Below are 23,939 nucleotides of genomic sequence, written 5' to 3'. Positions count from 1 at the left end.
ATTTATTCTAGATATAAAGCCATTGATTCATAAGTTTTCCTTCTCAAAACTGAAGCTGTAGGTTTGCTGGAACAGTGAAAAAAATGCACGTTTGCAGATTTACAGAAGAACCTCAAAGTAAACTCTCAGATCTACTGTGGCAAAACATCCTAAACAGATATTTAAAGTTATGTGAATTAGGCTTAAGTTTACCCTTCATGAGGCCAGAATGATGTAGCTACATACGACACTCTGAGTTATGAGTGACTGGATGTGTTATGGTATGCTAATAGCCCAAGGCTATCTTGGTACACCCCACAAGGACTGGAGCTACTGTGCAAGGATGGAACAGTGCTGTATAGCCAGAGACAGACAGGGGTCTCCTGACATCCATCTTGTTTGTGCCAATGCAGCAGAAGCTGATTGGGCAATGTTCAGATTTGTTTTCATATGCTTTCCCCTGCAAGGAACATTGATGGTGCACTGAAGATAAAAGAGACAAAGGACAGACATTTTAGCATTCCTTTAGCTCTCCTGCAGTAGGCCAGACACCCCTTGCCAGATCTCATAAACTCAATTCAGATGGACACAGTAGTAGTTAGCCAAGCCCTGACTCACCTTGCTCGAACCTTTCCAGTCCCCACCTCAATCTCCAATTCTATAGCCCAATACTCGGGTACTCAACTCTCAAGTACCAAGGCATTGTTTCTGATCTGCTTTACCTCCTGGCTCTATTCTACTGTGTGTGTTAAGTGCTGTCAAGTCGCTTCTGACTCATGGCGACCCTGTGAATCAATGGTCATTAAGGCATGGCCATAATTGAATTTGTTTGCCCCTGGCCAATCTCACGTTTTATGTCCCCGAGTTAAAAAAACTGAATGTACGGGGACATAATCTGGGGCAAACAAATTTGGCTGCTTTCCCCACCGGGTAGAAGGCACTGCCGGGCCCTGGTGAAGAAAGCAGCGGCGGCAGCACTTTTTCCTCTCCCCACCCCACCCACGCCTCTCTCCCCCCCTCTCCCCGTGCCCTCCCCCCCGCCGGCATTTGAAGCTCACCTCTGAGCAGCCTTCAGCCTGCTGCCTCGATTCCCGCCGTCAGAGGCAAAGCGGCAGCGGCCTTTTCTGGTGCCAGGTCCCTGCACTTCCAGCCGCCACAAACCTCCACCCAGCAACCTTTCGCTGGCTGGAGGCTGGAAGCGCGTGGCATGGGAGCCGGAAGGGGACACCACCACTGCTCTGCCTCTGACGGTGGAAATCGAGGCAGCAGGCAGCTCAGAGGTGAGCTTCAAACAATGGCTGGGAGGGGGGAGAGAAGGTGCCCCCGTCGCTGCTGCTCCTCTCCCCGCCGGAGCCAGGCAGTGCCTTTTACCCGGCGGGGAAAGGAGTCGCTGCCATTGTGCTGCTGGGGCCCGGAAGTCTCCCGGTGGGGAGTTGATCCGGGCGCCCTGCATGCACGGGCGAGCTCCTTCCTCTGTTGCACAGCTTCCTTTTAAGTTGCAATAACAGAAGAATTAGTTCTCCCGGGAATGTAGTGAAAGGCAGAGGGGTCAATGTGCGCTTGTGCAAAGCACATGCGTGGGGACCTCGCCAATTTGCTACATTCCCGGGAGAAAAGAGGGCGAAAACGGCCATGTGCGAATGGCCCCAGTCCTCCAAAATATCCTATCTTTGTCAGCCTTGCTCAGATCTTGCAAACTGAGGGCTGTGGCTTCCTTTATCGAGTCAATCCATTTCTTGTTGTGTCTTCCTCTATTCTACTGCACCCTCCTAATCCAATGTAGAACAATCATGCCTTTGTCACTGACAATGACCAGCCATTCCCACACATTGCCAAGCGCAGTGAGACCTAGCCTCCAGCAACATTCTGGGGTATAAATATATTCCCATTTGCCACAGCAAATTGCTAGCACTTTTCCTGGATCCAAGCTGTGAGCCACGATACTTGCGTGTATCATTTCCCTTTCCTTGCAAGTAGCGCAGGTAGCTACATGTCTCCACACATCTGTCTCTATCTCGACTCTCACTCTTTGGAAGGTAAATATAATTTCCCCTGGGTACCTTCAAACCTTGTAACCACCCCCTCAATCCTTTACTTTCTGAGTTCTGTATGTGTTGGGAATGTTGTGTGTATGTGCAAACAAATTGGACTATTTTAATAAAACCCTTCACATTCACAAAACACTTTATTTACTTTTTCCACTTGTGTACTCATCTGGCATAGAAATTGGTTTTAAAGATCCCCATGCCAACCTCTTGCAAAGCTTTACCAGTCTCCAGCTAATTTCCCCCAATAAAAGGAGACTCCTCTGCTTGGCGAAACAGATGTTACTACTACTTTTAGAAGTATATTGTAGAAACTGGAACTAAAGTCAGCAATGGGTATTTTATGCTTAGTGTTCAGGTGTATTTTATGGAAATGGATTTTGTAAACTGCCTTACAGCCCCTATGAACAGAATAGTGAAGCAGGTTTTTTTTTTACTTACTTTTTTATTATTATATTTATTCAATAAAATTAACAACAGCAAAAACAAAAAAAACCATATAGCAGTCTTCATAATTTAAAATACTATATATATATATATATATATATATATATATATATATATATATATATATATATATATATATATATATATATATATATATATATAAACAAACTTAAGAAAACACACCCTGAATTTCTATATTACAGCTTCACGGTTTAGTCCTCTATAAAATAGCTAGACTGTCATCGCAGAAAATTGTCCTTTCCCACCCTTGATTATAAGATTTTCCATTTTATTTACCGTTCGTAACCATAGCTCGTCTAGGTTCATTGTATCACCATTTTTCTGATACGTTGTTAACTTAATTAATACATATATTTTTTACTGTAACCAACCATTCCTCTACCTTTGGAGTCGTTTTTTGTTTCCAATGTCTGGCAAAAGCCATTCTAGCAGCAGTTATCATGTGTAACCCCATCCATCATTTATCTTTAGTTAGGTTAGGGGCTAAATTTAACAAACAGTATCTCAGGTTTACGTGGGATATCAATCTCTATTCCAACAGGCAGATATTTCACTATTTCAGTCCAGAACGTTATAGCTCTCACACTTCCACCACATATAAATGAAGTCTGTCACATATGAATTAAGTCTGTGAAGTTTTAAATAATAGATTGAAGCTTGTTTCTTAATGGAAATTTTATTTTCACAGAAAGGCCAGTTGCTCCAGGACAAGGCTGTATTTTGGAAAGGTCTTCCTGCATTCTCTATTTCTGAAGTATAGGCACAAGGGGGGCTTTTAATTAAGCTTATAAACAAATTGTTTTCAGCTTAATTATACACATCTGGTAGTTTTCAGAAGCCAAACTAATGGTTATTTTGCACTCACAAAAATGTAATTTGTTGAACAAAACACCAAGGTAAATAATTTACAATAATCCTAGGTTGCTTTGCATCATGGAATAGTTTATGGACATGATCATTAAGTATTTTCTTCTAAGTTGCTTATAATATTTATGCAGGGGTAATTCAAGCAATAATGAAAAACACTATCAAGGAAGTAAAACCCAGCTGTAGCTGCTGGAAGCCAACATCATGCAAATGAATATTCAAAATAGTTTGTTCAAACAACAGCAAGTCCTATGAATTGGGCTACAGAATCTAACTACAGCTGATCAAATAGGGAATGAGCATTAACCAAGACAGTATTTCCTTAACAGCTGCTGTGACAAAAATGTCTAAGAGCCAGACTTGCTACCCAATTCCTCAGAAATATTTTCCAGCCGTGTACAGTTTTATTAAACTCTTTTTTTATTACAAGCCAAGTAATGGAAAATGATGAGCCCCCTTCCCAACAGCAGTCATTAATCAAAGCAGGGAAGAATTCACAGTCTTATCAGCAAATGCACCTGCTCACTGCACTAAGTCCAATAAATAAGCTATCCATGTTGAGGCTGTGTATACCTAGGCCTCCCTTCACTTAAAGAAACAAAACTTTACTAGTTTGCAATGCTGCTTTACTACTGAAAAAGAGGAATAAATAAATCTCTCTTTCAAGGAAGGCTGTGTGATCTTCAGTTCCAGAAGTGAATGTGCAACCCTTCCTTCTCCTTACAAGTTTGGAAGTTTTCAGCAATGTGGAACTATACATTAGAAGCAAAACAGAAAAGGCCCTCATCCACTCACTGAAGCACTTGTCCACGCCAAAGAAATGCATGCAATTGCAGCTGAAAGTGTGTTTAAAACATTTTTTGAGCCTAGCTCAGCTTCTTGAAGATTTTTACAGCTACTTATTTAGATATAAAATGAAACAATTAAAGATTTCTATTTAAACAAAAGCTATCACTGTATTGGTAATGTAAGTTCATTAATTGCTATAATTAGCTAAAGGGCTGGATCCAGCCAACTATCATGCTCAGTCTCACCCAATTCTTCTCCGTACTATAGACCTCATTCCACATGACTTTCATCAAAGCAGATGCCATGATTTCCAGTACAGCATTTTTGTTGGTCTAAAGTCTCTCCTCTTCCCTTTTTGATTAGCCAAAAAACCTAGTTGACTCCAACCCCACATGTAGTTTGTATCACAGATCAGGAAAACTGTGCAATACAGAGGAAAATATGCTGGATTTATTGCTTTCACAAAACAGTTTAAAATAGTCTGTATTTATCAAGTTTAAATTCCTAGTGAAATTAAGGCAAGAAAAGTAGTAGAAGCTCACTGTAGAATTTTGTAAGGAAGAACTTGATTTGTTCACTCCAATAAGCACTGGATAAATAAGGCATTTTCACACAAAACATTGCATTTTAAATTTTATTAATGGTTTATATGTGCAAAAAATAATTGCCAACAGAATTTAGGACATTGTTACATTTATTCCTAGTATCACAATACCAGTCAGTGTTGCTATTCTATGTGTCGATTTAAGAATTTTAAAATCTTATATTTTATAGGAAAAGAACAACTTTCTATTCACAAAAAGTGAAGGTTTCCACTGTTATTAGTTCAACACATATGTAGAAATAACAGTGGAATTAGGTATATTTCATAAAAATTGAAACAGTAATTGTTTTCACAAAAATAATTTAATGTCATATTCCCTAAACCACAGCTGAAACCACCAGTCATAGTATATGTGAAACACCAACAGAACACACATAAAGGCAATCAAGAAAATTGGCCTTTCCTATGCTCATTTAAGATTTCATTTTTTTTGGGAATTTGTTTGGGAAAGGGGGTACATGTTTGGCACTTAAATCACATCTTAGGAACCCAATATTCTGGCAAAACGGTTGTCCCAGGACTACGCCCACTACACAGACTCCCAAGCACAAATTGATAGCAATGTATCTGCCCCAAGAAAAGCTCAGGGTCTCCGATTCCCTCTAAAAAATGCTAAGTTCAAGGAGGAAATGGCTACATTATAGCAGACAAAGGCTGTGTGTTCCAGGATAAACCTTGGCAAGCCATCTGGTCCGTAGGCCTTATGGTACCCATTCTCCAAGTCACTGTGCTGATCTTTGGAGTTTCACAAGTATTCTTCTCAAGCTGACATTTACAGGTAAATCACAGATCAGATCAAATCAAATATCCAAATTACCTTTTGTCATTAACATTTATCAATATGCTGAACCCATTATTCACCAAGACTACAATGAAAATGCTGAGGAAACAGGGTATTCTACATTTTACACCAACACATATATGCAGCAGTTTCAGTCATTATACATTTAACGTTTTCATTGCACTTAATGAAAAGGATTTCTATTAAATATCCTGTACAGACCTGATACACTTAGCATTTCCAAAGCTTAACTTTTTCTCTTAAGTTTCCTAGTTTTCTCTTAAGCTTCTACACAAACAACTTGTGATAGAAGCCAGTTCACACAAAACAGATATGGAAACAATTTGAGTGCACAATCCCTTTAGCTCCTAGTGTACCTACCTAGACACAGTACTGTGCATTTCATGCTAAGATGACACCAAGCTCACTTGTTTATCTACCAAAATAAGCCTTTTAGTAAGATTTTGTAGGAGAAAATGAGCAATACATTTAGCTCTCTCATTTATTCCCCATGGGACCCATTTCTGACCGCAAATTTAAGGTATGTTCTAGCAATCTGAGGAGTCTGCATATCCAGAAGGACCATGAGTTCAGCTAGATCCCCTTATGTTCAAGAGACTAATTTTAATGTCATAGAAAGGAGAAATCTCCCAACTAGAGATAGTAATGTGACCAACTTGAGTGCAATATTGGGGGGGGGGGGGATGGAGCAGCATGGAAGAAGGGAAGCACTTGGGACACATTTTTGTTGGCATCTCAGAGAGCCACAGACCTTTAAATCCTGTCAGATTCAGGAAGTTGAAGAAGTACCCCTTTACCTGCTTTTTTCTCACACCAGTTCCCGTTCAGTATCCTTCTCTTCCTTCACTGTCTTTCCCAAACAATGCCCCCCTTCTACTACAGTTGTAATACGAAACAGATTTTGCTTAATGTCAAATTTCTTTCCTAGAAAGTATTCATTATGGGCGCGCAGAATCTGAAACTTGTGTCTCGAATTCTCCAGCTTAGCATGCCACCACGCTGAGTCCAGAAGCAGCTTTTGGTCCACACTTTTACACCAAATGCAAACAGAAAAATCCAAGAACACAAGAAGTGCTTCTTTCTAAAGTTTCTTAAATCCACGCCTTTACAACCAGTTTTCTTCATTCCCAGTGGTAACCATCGAGCCTGTATTAGGGAACTTCAAGTAAGTAGGTTCTTGGAGCTCTGGCCTACCAATGGACATGAAAGCGAGAAAAAACCACAGCTTTAAAATACTTTTTTGGGTGGTGGGAAAAGCCATGATTAGCCTTTTAGGGTGGCATTTACAGGATTTAGTGTCCTCAGTACTAATGAATAAATTAATCACCATTTTTATAATTGAGAGAAAAAAGTATAATAGAAGACTGAGATTGGATAAGGCTGTTCATGTTTTCAGTGGTAACATTAGTTAGTCCAGAGATGACTTTGGCCTAATTATGGATAGTTTATAGTAACTGGAAGGAGCCACCATCACTCTACAGACTTGTAGGCAGAGCCCAGTTCTTGAACCACAGTTTGCTTTTTTTAAAAATGGCAATTTTTTTCCAGGTTGAGATGTATGAATAGGTGGTATTAGAGGAGGAAACTAACAAGGTTTTTACCCCTCCCCCATACGAAAAAGGCAGTAATGCTTTAAGTGTTTTGTATTCCACATTCAAGTCCATCCCTAAATTCTCACAGGTGATATTTTGACAATAAATGAGACAAAACAATGCCATCACATTGGAAGAGCACTGGATTCTCTACAGATATTGCAGTCTTCTGGAAATCCATGAAGCAGCCTTACTTGGCTGTACCTTGAAAAGAAAACATAGCATCAGTATTAAAATATTCCATCATTTAAAATGACATCTTAATGTATCTCCTATGATGGTTTTCTAAAAAATTTTTTTAGCAAGAGGTAATAACACCTGGCAATTTCTTAAGTTTCTGACTGTCAACATGGGCTACTGTATCATGGGGAAAAATACACATAAGTCTTGTGGCACCTGAAAGGCTAACATTTTATTCTAGCATAAGCTTTTGTCCATAAGAGCTTGCTTCTTTATACACTTTGAGCGAATCCTCATTCATTTTATATAGGAGGTTTGAAAAAAAAAAACGGGTTAAGAAGACTAATTACAGGTGTTAACTAGCTTAGTGTTAGTAGAAAATGGTTATTTCTTTCTGATTAGATTTGAATTTTACATAATTACATTTCACTCCGTTTCCTGTGTTTTATGATCTCTTGTCCCTGGTATTTGTTCTTTCCCCCCCATCCAACTTCCTACATAGATTCAAAGCAAGTAATCACTCCTAGCATCCGAAGAAGTGGGCTCTAGTCAATAAAAGCTTATTCTGGAAGAAAATGTTGTTTCTCTTTAAGGTGCCACAAAGATGGGTGTGTTGGTTGAGGGCCAAAAGATTATATGTATGAGAAACTTGTAATCATTATGTTTACATAGACTTTGTTAAGATAAAAAGTAGCGAGAATAAACTAACCTTTCAATATATTTTAAGAAGACATTTCAAGTTTAGATAACCTTCTATGCCCCCTTATCAAGTGTGATAGTCACTTGGGGGATGATGTTAAAATTCTATAAATATGGGAAATTGAACTGATTAGGAACTTCTTCCAAGAAGGGGCTCTTTGCCTGTGACCTGCTTATTTTTGGGGTAAGAAACTTTTAGTGACTCATGTTCTCCTTTAATTATCAATGATAAAAAAGAGAGGCAATTGTCCAAGAATGTACATATTACCTTTTTAAATCCAGAAATTGTTCATCCTACATCGGGGTATCAAACATATGGCCCAAGGGCCAGATCCAGCCCCTTCAGAACTCTTACCTGGCCCGTGAGCCAGCTGAGGCAGACTCCCCCCCCCATCAGTCCCAATCTGGGCTGATGAGGCATGGCCCAGCCCAACCAAGTGACATTCATGTCATATCTGGCCCTTGTAACAAATGAGTTCGACACCCTTGTCCTACATAGTACATATCAAGTGGCTGGAATCACAGGAAAATGTTTGGCAAGCATTTGAGAAAAATGGACAAATACCACATGTTTAACAGTGAAGGAACTCTGAAAGATAACGGCATGTGTGGACTTTATGAAACTTCCTACCCAAACCAAAAGAACTTTCTACCTGCATTTCCTGAAGGATGTATTTGACCATGATCAATTTATTGGTTTGAGCTCAAAGACATCATATTTGCTCTAGTTTTCCCACAGCTCTTTTCCATTGACAATCAGTTTAGCATTGAATATAGGGGTAAATCATAACAAGGATGCCCCAGGTGCTTAATGGCAAGCTGAGATGCTATTGTGTGTGTGTGTGTGTGTGTGTGTGTGTGTGTGTGTGTGAAGTGCTGTCAAGTCGCAGCCAACTTATGGTGACCCCTTATGGGGTTTTCAAGACAAGAGACTAATAGGTGATTTGCCAGTGCCTTCCTCTGCATAGCAACCCTGGTATTTTTTATGGTCTCCCATCCAAATACTAACCAGGGCTGACCCTGCTTAGCTTCCAAGATCTGACGAGACTGGGCTATGCCTTCCCTTCTTGAGCCACTATCATGGCATTCTGTTAGCTAGGGCTTGAGCTGCAACATGTCCAGAAATAAACAGGGACTATTTAAACGATGAAGCATCTCAAACTTTGAAAGTAAGGGGATCATACTGAAGATAAATGAGTCTAAAAGCAACAGCAAACTGTGAAAATCACTTTACTTCCATGCCTAGGAATGTAATGGAGTTCAGGACCAGTGAAATTGCAAGAGTACTGTAGTAATTAATACACATTTCTCCTTTGCCCTGTTTGATGGTATGAATGAACTGGTTTGTGTCACAAAGCACAGAAACTGGACACTTAAGTGAAAAAGGACAAGGTGTCTCCTTGTCCAGGTGCAGAAGGTAGAATTACTGAACCAACATTAATTAATATAATTAAATATGTACTTCAACACTGGGGATGAAGCACAAAGTTGATTCAGAAGAATTCTGAGCAAAATATTTTTCAGCCATGACATGTCAGGCCATAGTTGAATATGCCACGTTGAGTCTAAGGAGATAAGGCAGGGGTGTAGATTGATGAATAAACTGGAGTTGCTTGCAATGTACTTAGTGACAGTTCAAATCTTCTGCTTAGAGACTATGTACAGAATAGATGTGATATGCTCCAAATCTAAAATACATAAGGTCCAGTTTCTTCAAGGCAGATAACTGGGTAGAATTACATATTATGCACAATCAAAATTGACAACATCCTATTGATATTCAATCATCTGCTTCCTACAATATAGAAAAGCACTTGCTGACCATTTAGTGTTTTTGTTATTTCACTTTTTACTAGTTTGTGTGATAGGAATGTGAATTTCCTTCCTAATATCAGCCCTAAGTCTGCAGCTACTGGAATGCCTGTTTGACTTAATTTCAGCTGGATGTAAGACACACTTTCACCAAAAGTTTGAGAACAAACAGCAAATGTATTCTGTAGTTCCTGGACTTACTTTAGTTGCCTTTCAGTAAATAACAGCCTAGCACTTGCAATGGATCTGGATGCCATTGACACGCAGATGGTTGTGGACTGCAGAAGGGAGTGAGGTGCCAATACCATTAATCTTTAAAGAAATGAGAACCACAATAAGAGCACTACCTTGAGGGGCAACCTCTTCCTATTAAGAGGTCTGGAATGGGCACAGTGGATGCAAATATAGCTTACATGGTACCCCACAGAACTATATAAAGATGAGTAGATTGCCTTATAATCCAGAGTTAGTAGTCTCTGAGAATTCCACTTTGACAAAGCAATTCTCTGGATTCTTGAAGCTTGATCTGGCCTTCAAAACAGTATAGTGGTTAGTACTTTGGATGAGAGACCATCAAGGAAGACCAGGGTTGCTATGTAGGGAAAGGCAATGACAGATCACCTCTGCTCATCTCTTGCCTTGGAAACCCTCCGAGGTTGCTTGTGACAGTTGCCTCAGTTTTTCATCATGGACATTATCTGCCCCTTAAGGCATGGTACAGTGACTAATAGCTAAAACGAATCCATCCTGTTACAAAAAGCCAATTAGCGACATTTCCACTTCAAGTTTGAGAAGCAAGAATTCAGTTAGGTAGAGTTTAGGACACAAAGATGACTTCTCTGATGACATTTACAATAGCTAGCAAGTGCCTTCGATGATAGAAGTCAGAAGTCACAAGAAATGTATAACACCAGTTTTACAAGTTTTATTCCAAGCTGGTACCAGGCTTTCCTTACTGGTAATTCCAGATACTGAACAGATCAAGTGTTTCCCTGATGAAGGATTCTGTGAGCTATTAAAAAGCAGCAAGCTAGTCTGCACAGGATTTTGACATAAGACACACAAGCATTCCTCCCTTCTCAGTGACATGTTCCATAGACTGGATTGAATTGCTTTCATGGCAAAGAACTCCTCCAAATAAACCTCTGTGGTTTTTATGACACGACTACTACTGCTACCCCCTCTATTCTCTCACTGCTAAATCACTGTAGCAAATGTGCTGTCAGAAGTTGTTTCTTTTCAGGTGGTTACAGAATTATCCAGCTGTAAGGGACCATTTCTTTTTGATAAACAGGTTTTGATATAAACTCTCAACATCTGTTGTGCAACTAGACCAAAAGATAAATCAGGAAAGCATGTACATGGCAGATTCTTTTTAACAAAAAGATTAAGACGATTCTCTCTTTAAATTGGAGGAGAAGACAAGACAAAAGTAAAAAAAAAAAAAAAAACCAACAACAACCCAATCCCACACTCTGCATGAGTGGAGAACCTGGCCCTACTAGCCATTCCTTTACCTGGAGTATCACATCTGTGCGAGCTGTTCAGATTTTAAAAGCAGAGGCCCTCTTGCAATCTTTTATTACAATAGCAAGCATATCAGTACTGGGCAAGTTATATGCTAGACACCTTGAGACCCGCCTTTCGGAGTGGTCTCAAGCTAAATCCATTATTGGCCCAGAGCAAATAGGATTCACTAAGAACAAATCATCTTTAGATCACTGTATCGTTTTATCCTTTCTTGTGGAAAAATACATGAAGATAGGTGGGGGGAAATTGTTTGCAGCTTTCATAGACCTAAAAAGTGCTTTTGACTCTATTCCTAGAGAGAAACTGTGGGACAAATTGTCAAATCTAGGAATTGACCCCAGGCTGCTAATACTTTTAAAGAAATTACACTTAAATACCACCTGCCAAGTTAAATACTCACCTAATGGTGGACTGACTAAGAAAATCTTAATTCAAAGAGGCGTTAAACAAGGGTGTGTTTTAGTTCCCCTACTTTTTAATATTTTTCTTTCTGATCTAGCGCAGTCATTGGGTTCAGTTAATGGTCATCCACCTAAATTAGGGTCCCAGTCTTTACCTCTACTTCTTTATGCGGACGACACCGTCATTCTTTCTTTCACTAAAGTAGGCCTCCAACGATATCTAGATGCTTTTAATAATTATTGCCATTTTAATTTACTTTCTATTAACTCCTCCAAATCAAAAGTAGTGGTATTTTCCAAAAAATGGTCCTCATACAAATGGCACATTGGGAAGGATTCAATTGAACAAGTTAAAAGCTATAAGTATTTGGGAATTACTTATAACTATAATCTCAATTGGTCTATACATCGACAAAATACTATTAAAGCCACCAAGATTTCCTTAAATCAACTCAAGCAGTTTTTCTATGCGAAGGGGAATCAGTGTGTTCCTGCAGTGATAAAAATCCTGAATTTGAAAATATTCCCCCAACTTCTGTTTGGAGTTCCCTTATGGCTTGGAACTCTTAATCAAGAAGTGGAGAACATCCAAGCCATATTTCTTAGACAAATATTGGGGATACCTAAATGCGTCTCATATTTCACAATTTGTTATGAAACTGGGCAAAACTTGATTGCCACCAAAGCCTGGATTCAAACAATAAGATATTGGCTCAAATTATATTTTCAAACTGAGCCAGGTTCCCTTTTATATTTCTTGAAAAGTGAACTTCATTATTTCTCATGGGACATATTGATTAGATCTAGACTCTGTCAAATTGGAATTGATTTAGATAATCTTGCTCTGGCCAATGAATCTTACATCTTTAAAAGAATCAAGCAACGTCTCCTTGATGTAGAATTGCAGAATTTTAACCCAGCTCTTCCCCCCATCTGCTCTCCGGCGGCCCTAGGCCTTAATAATGGATCGGGTAAAATGGCTAGGTATCTAGATAACCTAGAGATACCTTCTCAACGCCGCGCTTTTCTATTAGCTAGGGTTAATGCATTCCCATCTAGGATGCTCTTAGGCCGATACCTCCAGATCCCTAGACATGAACGCCTATGCACATGCGGTTTAAACTTGTTAGATACAATTGACCACATCCTTTTAGATTGCCCCTTCTATGTGACTCAGCGGGATAAACTGCTATCTACTTTGCTCCAATACAAGACATACAGGAGTAATGAAGTGAAATGCAAATTTCTTTTGAGTGACCATGATCCCAAAATTACTGCTACCGTGGCTGAATTTCTTACAGGAGTTCTTAAAGAACAAGAAAAGTTTTATTAACCCGACTGTATATCTATTGCCCTTTGGAGGTATTTTGTTGTTGTTTTTTCTATCTCTGTCTTTGGTATGCCAATAAAGGTTAATGAAATGAAATGAAATGAAACAATAGCAAGCAACTGGCTTCTCTTCTGCCAAGGCCTAAGGAGGAGCCCCATACAGAAACCACAGAAAGAATGGACTACTAGGCACCCTAACATTTGAAATGAATGACACCATACCAGGCATGGCAGTAACCAGGTGAGCAGAGATGGGCTCACAGAGCCCTGTGGAAAGCCACCTCCCATCCTATTCTCCACTATGCAAGGTGCAGAATTGTAGTCAAAGCCTTTCAAATAATCCCTTCCTTAGTACATTATGGCAAGTGAATCTTCTCTAGGTGATCAGCCAGGGAATCTTTAAAGAGTTGGAGGTTACAATTTACTAACTTGACAGCAAGTGCTAGTACAATTTTTGACTTAGCAACTTCTATAGACTTGCTTGCAAGGCTAGCATTATGGCCTGGATTCACCATCAATTTCTACAGATGGAAGGGATTTCTGTCTGCTGTGTAACTTCTTTACCTCCACCTGCAGCCCCAAATCCCCCACACCGAAATGCTGCTTCCAGGGAACAGGGGACCACCAGGAACAGCATGAGGTGGGGAGTCAGATCTTTAGCAGAAGGGGGGGGGAATCAATAGAAATTCCCTCCCTCCTACATCTGCAGAAATCCTCTGGAGGATTTAAGCCTATAGTTCCATGTGACCTTCTCTCGCCATAAGACAGATCCCATCACTTAGAATCATAGAATCATAGAGTTGGAAGGGACCACCAGGGCCATCAAGTCCAACCCCCTGCACAATGCAGGAAATTCACAACTACTTCCCCCCTCCACACCCCTAGTGACCAGAAGATGGCCAAGATGCCCTCCCTCTCATCATCTGCCTAAGGTCACAGAATCAGCATTGCTGACAGATGGCCATCTAACCTCTTCTCAAAATCCTCCAGGGTAGGAGAGCTTACCACCTCCCGAGGAAGCCTTTTCCACCGAGGAACCGCTCTAACTGTTAGAAAATTCTTCCTAATGTCTAGACGGAAACTCTTTTGATTTAATTTCAACCCGTTGGTTCTGGTCCGACCTTCTTGAGCAACAGAAAACAACTCGGCACCCTCCTCTATATGACAGCCCTTCAAGTACTTGAACATGGTTATCATATCCCCTCTCAGTCTTCTCCTCTTCAGGCTAAACATACCCAGCTCCTTCAACCTTTCCTCATAGGACTTGGTCTCCAGATCCCTCACCATCTTTGTTGCCCTTCTCTGGACACGTTCCAGCTTGTCTACATCTTTCTTAAATTGTGGTGCCCAAAACTAAACACTTCTGAAAGCACTTCCAAGCTGAGCAACTTTTCAACAGTTTGAGCTAAGGCAGCCCAAAATTAAAACAAGTAAAACACCAATTATAGCATTTTATAATTTAACAATTAAAACTAACACTCGAGTCATACACAGTGGTTTGCATGTGTGATAAATAATTATTAGAACTGACCAAACATACGCCAGAATATTTATAATCATCATCATAATTAAAAATCTCTTTGATTGCTAGCTTTTCTTTGTTCCCCATCAGCTGCTAAAAATGCAACACTGGAGGTTGTTGGTGGAGGGGAGAGAACTTGCATGGATTAAAAGCCAAACAGAACAGGGAGCTGCAGTGAAGGATGAGGAGAAAGTAGTTAAATTCACCTCTCCTGCTTTGTGTGTCAGCAGTCTCTACCACTCGGTGGTGAATTCTGATGGCAGAATGGAGGCATACGATTCAGATCAACATTAGTGACCATGTTAAGTCTGTCAGCCAAATTGTCACGGTTCTATATGATTTTTAAAAATAGAAACTTTTTAGTGCTATCTATTACAGAAACAGCAACTCTCTATATGACAATAGCACCAGGGAATATTATTCAGTTCAATTCAATGCAATTTTTAAAAGTTTGTTTTTTTAATATTGTGGTGATTTTAATTGTAAACTGCCTCGAACGGGACTCTGAAGTGACAGCATAGAAGTGTCCTAAGTAAAATAAAAATATAAAACATTCCTTTAAATCCAGTAGGTATTTGTACCCTTAATGATTCTTCACATAGTAAAACACTGAACACTTTTAATAATAGAAGCAGACACTTAAACTAGCAAAGATACCTTGTAAAAATAATAAAACTAACCTGAGATGTACTTTGTTCCGATTAACATTAACAGGCTACTCATTATAAAGAAGCCCAAAGGTAGACTACAGAAGATACTAGATTCACCTGACGTCATTCAGTAGGAGAGGTTCCAATCAAGCAAATCAAAAGAGAAAAACATATCAATCACATTTTTTAAAAATCATGTCAATAGTAGAATTACAAGAAAGCAGCAATACCTGCAAAACACTGAGTGCACAGGGATAATTAGAGCTGGACCAAGCCTTTGATGCCTAGGTCTATTCCAATCGAACACCTGCGTTCCAGGTTATTTAGGCAAAGCCAGTCTCAAATACTAATCAAGCAGATAATACAGAATTCCAAGGTAAAGCTGATACAATGTTTTTTCTTGAAGAAATTTAACAGAGTAAGATTATTAAATTAAATAATTGTATTTAATTTATTGAACACTATAGAATTACTAACACCCTTATTTTGCTCAATAGCAAGGGCCGGTTCACACACTCACCTAGCCAAGAATCCAGCATAGGTGGTGGTGGAGCAGACAACACAGGAGCTTCTTCCTCAACATACACAATGCAAGCCAACATATGACACGGGTGCCACTTTCATAGGCTCATAACACAGTATTTTTCCCTTGAAAGGAAAAGAGGGAAGGATTACATTAATCTTCCCCAATATGCATTCTTGTACCCTTATCATATGCTGTCTGGCAAAACAGTGAAAAGCACCTGGCTCCTTCATCACATGCGCTGTATCTGTGGCTGGGGAAAGCATATATTCCCCACTATCCATTTTTTTAAAATTTTTTATTTCAAAAAGTGATGATTAATAACAAAAATGAAAAAGGATAGGTATAGGATACAATATAACATCATTTGATATTTTTAACAATTTCTATCCCTGAGTCTAATTTAACTCATTTATAATAACCTATAAATTAGATATATAAATGTCATTTACATAACAACTTAATATACATTATATTATATCCAAAAGAAAAAACAAAAACAAAATAGAATATAAAATATACCCACCACCCCCATCTCCTGTGAGTCACCCCCTCCTCCAGTGGTTGGCCTCCAGTGAAAGCTCTCTTAGATTATTCTGTTTTTCTACCCTTTTTTATTTATTTTATTTACAATCCTTTCATCATATTTTTAAAGTCATTTTTTGCCGTTTTTTCCCAATATACAAACACCTTTTGCCACTGTTCTTTGAATAGTTCTACATCTTTGCCCTTTAGGCTATTGGTAATTTTGGCCATTTGTATATAGTCTAATAGTTTGTCTCTCCATTCTTTCTTGTGTACATTTTTGTCTTCCTTCCTTCTGAGTCATCAGGGTCTCGGATGACTCAGAAGCAGTATACAAGCCGCAAAAGAGCTTTGAAGAGAAGCTGCCGGAGTCATTAATTTCCCCCCCACAAGCCGGATGGACCCTCAGGAAAGAAGCACACAAACAAAAGCAAGTAACACCTTCAATTCTTTTATTATGCACATCTCAAACTGAAAGCTCACTTAGAGTGTTTAATAGAAGCTCTAAAGCTCCCAATCTTGTTGCAATCTAAGTAACGCTAAAAGGGGAACAGCCAAGTCCTGCCGGATTTCAAACTGGAAGAAAAAAAAAAGGTTCGCTAGCAAAAATAAGGGTACATCGTTGTAAGAAATGAGAATCTAACCATTAATAAATACTATGAAATGTTAAAGTTACAAGTTTAAATGTTTTCCCAATCTTGTAGTTTCTAAAGACAAAAAATAACTCCAAAAAGAGAAAAGGGTATCCATGCTGGAATTGTAAGACTTCTCCTCTCCTCCCTCACAGTCTAAACAAAACTGAATACCAGCCAAACTTGGTGTCTTTATGGATAAGAAAAAAAAATATTCACCACTATCCAGACTAGGCTTGAAAGTATAAAACAGCTAGTATGTCTAATTATAAGTGTGCTGAAACCACTGTTCTCTAAATAATTGATCTTTTTTTCTAGCCTATATTTTTCGCTTAGTTATTAAACAATGTAAGATTACAAACAGCATGATTAGTTAAGCAAGAATCAAAATAGTGAATTACTGCATTTACTTCAATGGTTCTTGTATTTCCACCCTCCAAAATATGCACCTTGATCTTGTGACTAACAGTGATTTGTTCTGGTGACTAACAGTCCTGAGTGGAATGCCTGCGCAGGGCTTAGGAGGCAAAAAATCCATGCAATCCTAAAAGGTGGTGTATTGCGGCAAAAAAGGGGGCATTCCCGGGCCAAAACGGCTTAGGAGGCTGCCTAATGGCGGCCCCGCCCCCAGCCAGGTGCTGTTAAGCCCCGGGAACACCTCCCAGGACGCCGTAACATTCCAGGAATGCCTCCTGGGATGCCGGCGCAGCCTTTGGACGCTGGTGGAAGGCTCCGTCAGCGTCCCAGCCCAGCACTGCCATGGCAGCGGGCGGCAACCGGGCCTTTCCACTGCGTCACTTGCCCGTACGCCGGCGCGGAGGGCCGTATGCCGGCATGGACCCTGCTGGGCCTCCTAAAGGGCTTTTGCCCTGGATGCCAGCGCGGCTCAGGAATGGGCTGTTAGACTTATTCCTACTGTTCACTTGCTATCACTTCTAATCCACATGAGCTATAGATGCTGGCATTGAATAGTGATCACATTTTTCATTATAAAAATAACACCCTGTCTTTGCAGAAACATATATTTAAAGCCTCCCTTGCATAACAATCTCAACATTGTTTTGCAATGCACTCTTAAACCACTTGGAGGTACAGAGAAAAACTTCTTACAATTAAGAGCATATTCTATCAGACTCTCAATTATGCTACCTAAGGGATCAGGAAGTAGTTTTCACAGGGCATGACTTAGAACATTTAAGTACTTCTAATAATTATCTCCCAAACCCCTACATTCATAAAGCTTCAACCCCACCCCCTTTTTATATACACAGGTAGTATGTGTGTTTGTTAGGGGAAGAGGTTATCAATAACAGAAAGTAGAAATTGCTATAATATTCTAATAGTAAAATTGGCCAAATCTTTGGATACCTAAATCAGGTGACTGGAACTGTGAATGGGCAAGACAGATTTTTCTATAAACCTGAAAAGGGCCCCAGGTTTGCAGAAAAATGTGAAATCTAAAAAAAAGAAAAAGAAAAAAAACATTGGGGGAGGGGTTAAAAAACTCAGAAATTATATATGGGACACCTGTAGCTTTAAGCAACAGATCCCTCTCAGTGGCTGTTGCTACGCAACCACAGCATTCCAAGGCTTGGTTCTGTCACTAAAAGCAAGGGGGAGGGGGCAGAGCCCTTTCCAGGTAGGGTTGCCAGCTCCAGCTTGGGAAATACCTGGAGATTTTTGGGGCGGAGCCTGAGGAGGGCAGGTTTTGTGGAGGGACTTCAATGCCATAGTCCAATCGCCAAAGCGGCCATTTTCTCCAATGGACTGATCTCTATCGGCTGGAGATCAGTTGTTATAGCGGGAGACCGCCTGCTATTACCTGGAGGTTGGCAACCCTATTTCCAGGCCTATTTTGGCCTTTGAGCGGGGGCACCCTGGGGCCTGGCTAGGGTTGCCAGCTCCAGGTTGGGAAATTCCTGGAGATTTTGAGGTGGAGTATGAGGAGGACAGGGTTTGGTAGAGACAGAGAGGCCATAGTTGAATATAATGCCATAGAGTCCACCCTCCAAAGCAGTTATTTTCTTTAGGGGGCCAGATCTCTGTTGTCTGGAGTTCAGTTGTTATTCTGGGAGATCTTCAGGTCCCACTTGCATGACTCATTCAGGCTTGGCTGATTACTGCTGTTTAACAGCAGCCACCCTATGAAAGCCAGTGTGGTGCAGTGGTTAGAGCTTCAGAGCAGGGTCTGGGAGACCCAGGTTCAAATTCCCATCATGTTGTGTACGTTAACTAAGTGATTTTGAACCATTCTTTCAGCCTCACAGGGTTGTTGTGCAGATAAAAAGGAGAGGAGACTAGTGTAAGCTGCTTTGCTAAACTGTGGAGAAAGGTGGGGTATATATTAAGTAAATAAATAAATAAAAATGAAGATGGGAGGCAGATAAAAGATAGGTTGATGAATGGATGAGGAGAGAATGAGGCAAGGAAAGCTGAGAGGATATGTGAATCGCCAATTGGAGGGAAAGGGGAAATAATGTGGGGAGAGGGATACAGGGGATAGTGATGTGCCCCCCACATGTACTTGAGAGCTCCCTGCCATGCAAGTGGGCCTGGCTCAGTGGCCAGCCTTACACGACTTTGCCATAGTTTTCTTCTCTACCATTTCTCCAGGGGAACCCAACTTCAGTCATCTGGCCATTAAGTACACAGAATTCCGTTTAGGCTCTTGAAAGCCATTAACCTAAGACTCTGACTGGTCAGGACAGAGCCAACTAGTTATTTCCAGCCCTGTGAAAAAGAGTATGAAAAGACAAGGTGCAAAGCTCGCCCCATTAACCTGCATGCCATAATATCCCAGCCAGGAGGAAGCATCTTCATTCAGCTGTTTCTGCTATGACAACACCTCCACCAGTCCCTCCAACCCCAGACCTGGCCTGACACTTTTAGCCGATTAAGGACGCTGCTACTTCTGCAAGGACACTTTTGTTCCTGTGCTCCACACTTTGGTTCCTTCCACAAACTACCCAAGCTTACTAAACCACTTAAGAGACACGAATAGAGAAACAGAGGCAGAAACCACATGCACTTTCCTCAAGATTTCGTCTGCAGCTGCTAGGGCTTTTAAGAAATGAAAAAGCCAGGATTATTACTTGTAACAAAGCCCAAGCCCTTCTCTCACCCAGAATAGAGTCTTAAGTTTAAGAACCTTTGATCTAATTGATGCAACTTCTCTGTCTGGAGGGGTTTGTAGTTCAGGGTTCTCTTCAGATTTCGCAATGGAATGTATTTAGTTTTCCATGACAACACGTGGGTAAGTGCTCTCACCCTGATACACTTTTACTAAGATCAAGTCATTTAAAGCATAAACACACTGAGGAGTAAAAGCTACTAAACACTCATTATTTCAGTGGAGATTTCAGGATTATTTAGTAAAGGACAATGAAATAGGGCTGAAGTCTGATATATTCTGATTAGAATTAAAACAATTTACTGGCAGATCTGATTCAAACTTTCTATTCTACTTTTATAGGCCTAAAGGTAAAGGTCCCCTGTGGAAGCACCGGGTCATTCCTGACCCATGGGGTGACGTCACATCCCGACGTTTCCAAAGCAGACTTTTGATTTGCGGAGTGGTTTGCCAGTGCCTTCCCCAGTCATTTTCCCTTTACCCCCAGCAAGCTGGGTACTCATTTTACTGACCTCGGAAAGATGGAAGGCTGAGTCAACCTTGAGCTGGCTACCTGAAACCTAGATAGGCCTAGATCTGTCAATATGGGATTGCACTCAGTGGAACATATCCTATTGGACTGTTCATCCCACAGCAGACCTCGTCATTTAATGCTCAGCCATCTGCCAGATCCTCGGCGTATAAGATCAAAAAGGGATCTGCCTCGCTTCCTTTTAGCAGATCAGGACAAGAACCTCACTGCTTTACTAGCCTCCTTTTTAGCTACATCCCTCACTGAGAGAATCTTCAAAGATCATCCGGTTCAAGAGAGCTTAAGAACTTTACCAAACTTTAATTGATAAACTATCATTACTAATGAATAATAAGAATGATCTTAACCTATTTCAGCCGGCTGTTCGGCGTGTTTTATTATTCTAAGATGCCAATAAAGGTATGGTATTGTATTAATATGGGATTGCATGATCATTCTTTATTTCATTTTTAGTGCATTCTTGTTTTTCCTTTACATAGCATATGTCAATTTCTCTTTTATTTAAAATTGACCCTATTTGATATCTCAGCACACACATATTAGTACATAAAAATATTATCTGTTTCTCTCTACGTATGAAAGATTAGTCTTTTACTTCACTAGTCACAAAAACATTTTCTGAACGATTCTTGGCTACTTTCCCTTTTTACTATCTGGATATGAAAACGTTTACCCTGTTAAAATGCAGAACACTGCTTAAGAACAATTAGAATGACAAAATAGTTACCGCCTTAGAAGCCATTTGTAAATTCTCAATGTAAATGCAGTAATGGGGAGCGCTTTTCCAATTAAAAAAATAAAATTGGAGTGTTCCTTCAGCAATCCGAGAAACCCTTTTTAGGGGTCTTTCATAGTTATTAAGAAACTGAATTAGCAGAGCCTAAATAATGACTCATTGCACCTTGTTTGTACATTTCTTAAAATGTTTTTGAATGGTTTGAATTAATCATCAATCTCACAAGCTGGAACTATTTAATAAGCTATTTAATAATTTGGATGGTTTCAGAGTTTGTTCCCCCAAAGAAAACTAGTAAGAAAGGTCTCTTTCACAACAACATTCCTTGCAAAAAGCAAATAGTGTATTTAGAAACCACTAGAACGTACATAAGCCAAGTGTAGATGTAATGGCTTACCATCAGTATGAGGTTCTGAGGTCTCCCAGCCCATCGATCTCTTAACAGCTCTCTTCCACCTGGCATAGCGACATTCACTTTCTGGAACCAGAAGGAATACTTTCACTCCAAATTCTAATTCTTCACATCTCACAAGTATTTATGATGCAGGAACAACAGCTGTCCAGCTGTATGAACTCTAGACTGAGGGTACACTGAAATAGCAACTTCCCAAGCTCCTTATCCCACCGCTGCAGAGACCAAGCAGAAGCGAGGGCCTGTGTCACAGATGGGCACTTTTTTCTGGGACATGCCACACACATTGTGTGAAGCTACCTATGCTGACTGGACTAACAGTGCTAGCTCCCATCAGCAGTATGGACCAGACCAGAACCAGAACAGGCAGAGGAGGCTAGGTGTAACCTTGCCTATAAGAGATCAAGTATAATTTTCCTCTGTTTACCCTCAGGATTGATCTGAGGCTCAAATCGTTCACAAGTCACTGCTGTCAAGTCATCAGGATTCAGACTCCAGACTCCCACTCCTTCTGCAGCTCCTGCTGCCATTGCTGCTCCCAGTGCTGTGGTTTCAGGCATGGATGGTTTTACTAAGGAAGAAAGAAATGAAGGGAAAAGTGGATGAATTACGAAGAATGATACAAAATACTGAAGACTGAGAGCCAGCGTGGTGTAGTGGTTAAAAGCGGTGGTTTGGAGCGGTGGACTCTGATCTGGAGAACTGAATTTGTTTCCCCACTCCTACACGCGAAGCCAGCTGGGTGACCTTGGGCTAGTCACAGCTCTCTCAGCCCCACCTACCTCACAAGGTGTCTGTTGTGGGGAGGGGAAGGCGATTGTAAGCCAGTTTGAGTCTCCCTTAAGTGGTAGAGAAAGTCGGCATATAAAAGCCAACTCTTCTTATTTTTTTATTTTTTTGCTTTGTTCACTCTCTTTGCTTGAAACTTATGGAGAGGTCACCAGAACCAAAGATGTACTGTAAAGTTTACTGAAATTCTTATGCTACTAAGAGGCACTGAAGGACACACATAATGGATCTTATAAACGGCATCTACAGCATCAGTGGATACCTGGGGTGCTGCTGGTACTTATGTAACTTTCCCATACAGGCCTCCAAGAGAAATTTCCTTTCCACAGCAACCGCAGGAAGTAGTAGCAATACTGCCTTATCAGTAACAGGGGTGACAGCCACCCCCCCACCCCCGAAATTGAGTAGGCTCACAGGTACTTTCAATCAGTCAGTCTCACATTTTATTCGTAGTCATAGCCCATCAAGTATCCTACAAAGTTAAAAATTGAATACATATATATTCCACCTAAACATTAGGAAGAACTTTCTGACGGTGAGGACTATTGGATGGTGGAATGCACTGCCTCAGAGGGTGGTGGAGTCCCCGTCTTTGGAGGTCTTTAAGCAGAGGATGGATGGCCACTGTGTGAACAGACTGTTGGACTTGATGGGCCTCGGTCTGATCCAGCAGGGCCTTTCTTATGTTCTTATCTGTCGGGAGTGCTTTGATTGTGGGATCCTGCATGGTGGGTTGGGCAGAAAGAAGTGCTTGTAGTGGACTGGTACTTCACACATAGAGTAATTGTGGATAATACCTGTTTGCGTATTCACAATAAAATGGGCAGATGAGATTAGTTAAAAAGCACGCATGCTGTATCCCTAGATCGTTTTAGAGCTCAGCTTTTTCTTGCAAGAAGGAATTCTCCAAACAGGACTGAATAATCTGCTATACGTGGAAACGCTTTTCATCTAAATTCTTAAGTAACCACCGTAAAAGGAGAGGGAGGCAAACAAACCAGAGAAAGTCTAAGTTATTTAGCATTTACACTTCTTTATTTCTTATAGTAGTAGTTCTAAAAGTTGAGTCCAGTGCTCTTACCTACTGGAATACAGAGAATGTCTGCTTGGAGCTGCATAAGGATCTTATTGTTCGTCATCCCTCCATCAACTTGTAACTGGCTTAGTGGTATCCCACAGTCCTTGTTCATGGCATCCAATATCTTAAAACAGAACCATTTATATAAATTACATAGTTCATACGAGCCCTTGAGACATGGAAAAAAGATTACTGCCAATGTTTAGGAAGGTGCTAACAGCACAGCAGAAGGAATGTCATCTGAAGTTGTAATGTCAACTCTTAAGTCATTCCTAGGATTAGAATACCAACCTCAGAAACTCACTGCTCTTGC

The 23,939-nt window shown here is 40.4% G+C and overlaps 1 protein-coding gene across 1 annotated transcript in view; it reads right to left on the bottom strand.

Moving 5' to 3' along the window:
* Nucleotides 1-1,033: 1,033 nt before the first annotated feature.
* The window catches only part of GK (glycerol kinase), a 67,856-nt gene continuing 44,950 nt past the window's right edge, over nucleotides 1,034-23,939 (bottom strand). The window contains exons 17-21 of the mRNA XM_056861808.1: nucleotides 23,630-23,750; nucleotides 22,187-22,330; nucleotides 21,745-21,825; nucleotides 15,300-15,386; nucleotides 1,034-1,467 (exon numbers count right to left, since the gene is read on the bottom strand). Coding sequence (XP_056717786.1) covers nucleotides 1,034-1,467; nucleotides 15,300-15,386; nucleotides 21,745-21,825; nucleotides 22,187-22,330; nucleotides 23,630-23,750 — 867 coding nt within the window. The remainder of the gene's footprint in view (nucleotides 1,468-15,299; nucleotides 15,387-21,744; nucleotides 21,826-22,186; nucleotides 22,331-23,629; nucleotides 23,751-23,939) is intronic.

The sequence above is a fragment of the Euleptes europaea genome, chromosome 16 (genome assembly GCF_029931775.1).
Source record: "Euleptes europaea isolate rEulEur1 chromosome 16, rEulEur1.hap1, whole genome shotgun sequence".
Taxonomy (NCBI): domain Eukaryota; kingdom Metazoa; phylum Chordata; class Lepidosauria; order Squamata; family Sphaerodactylidae; genus Euleptes; species Euleptes europaea.
This window is presented reverse-complemented; position numbering and strand designations above follow the sequence as displayed.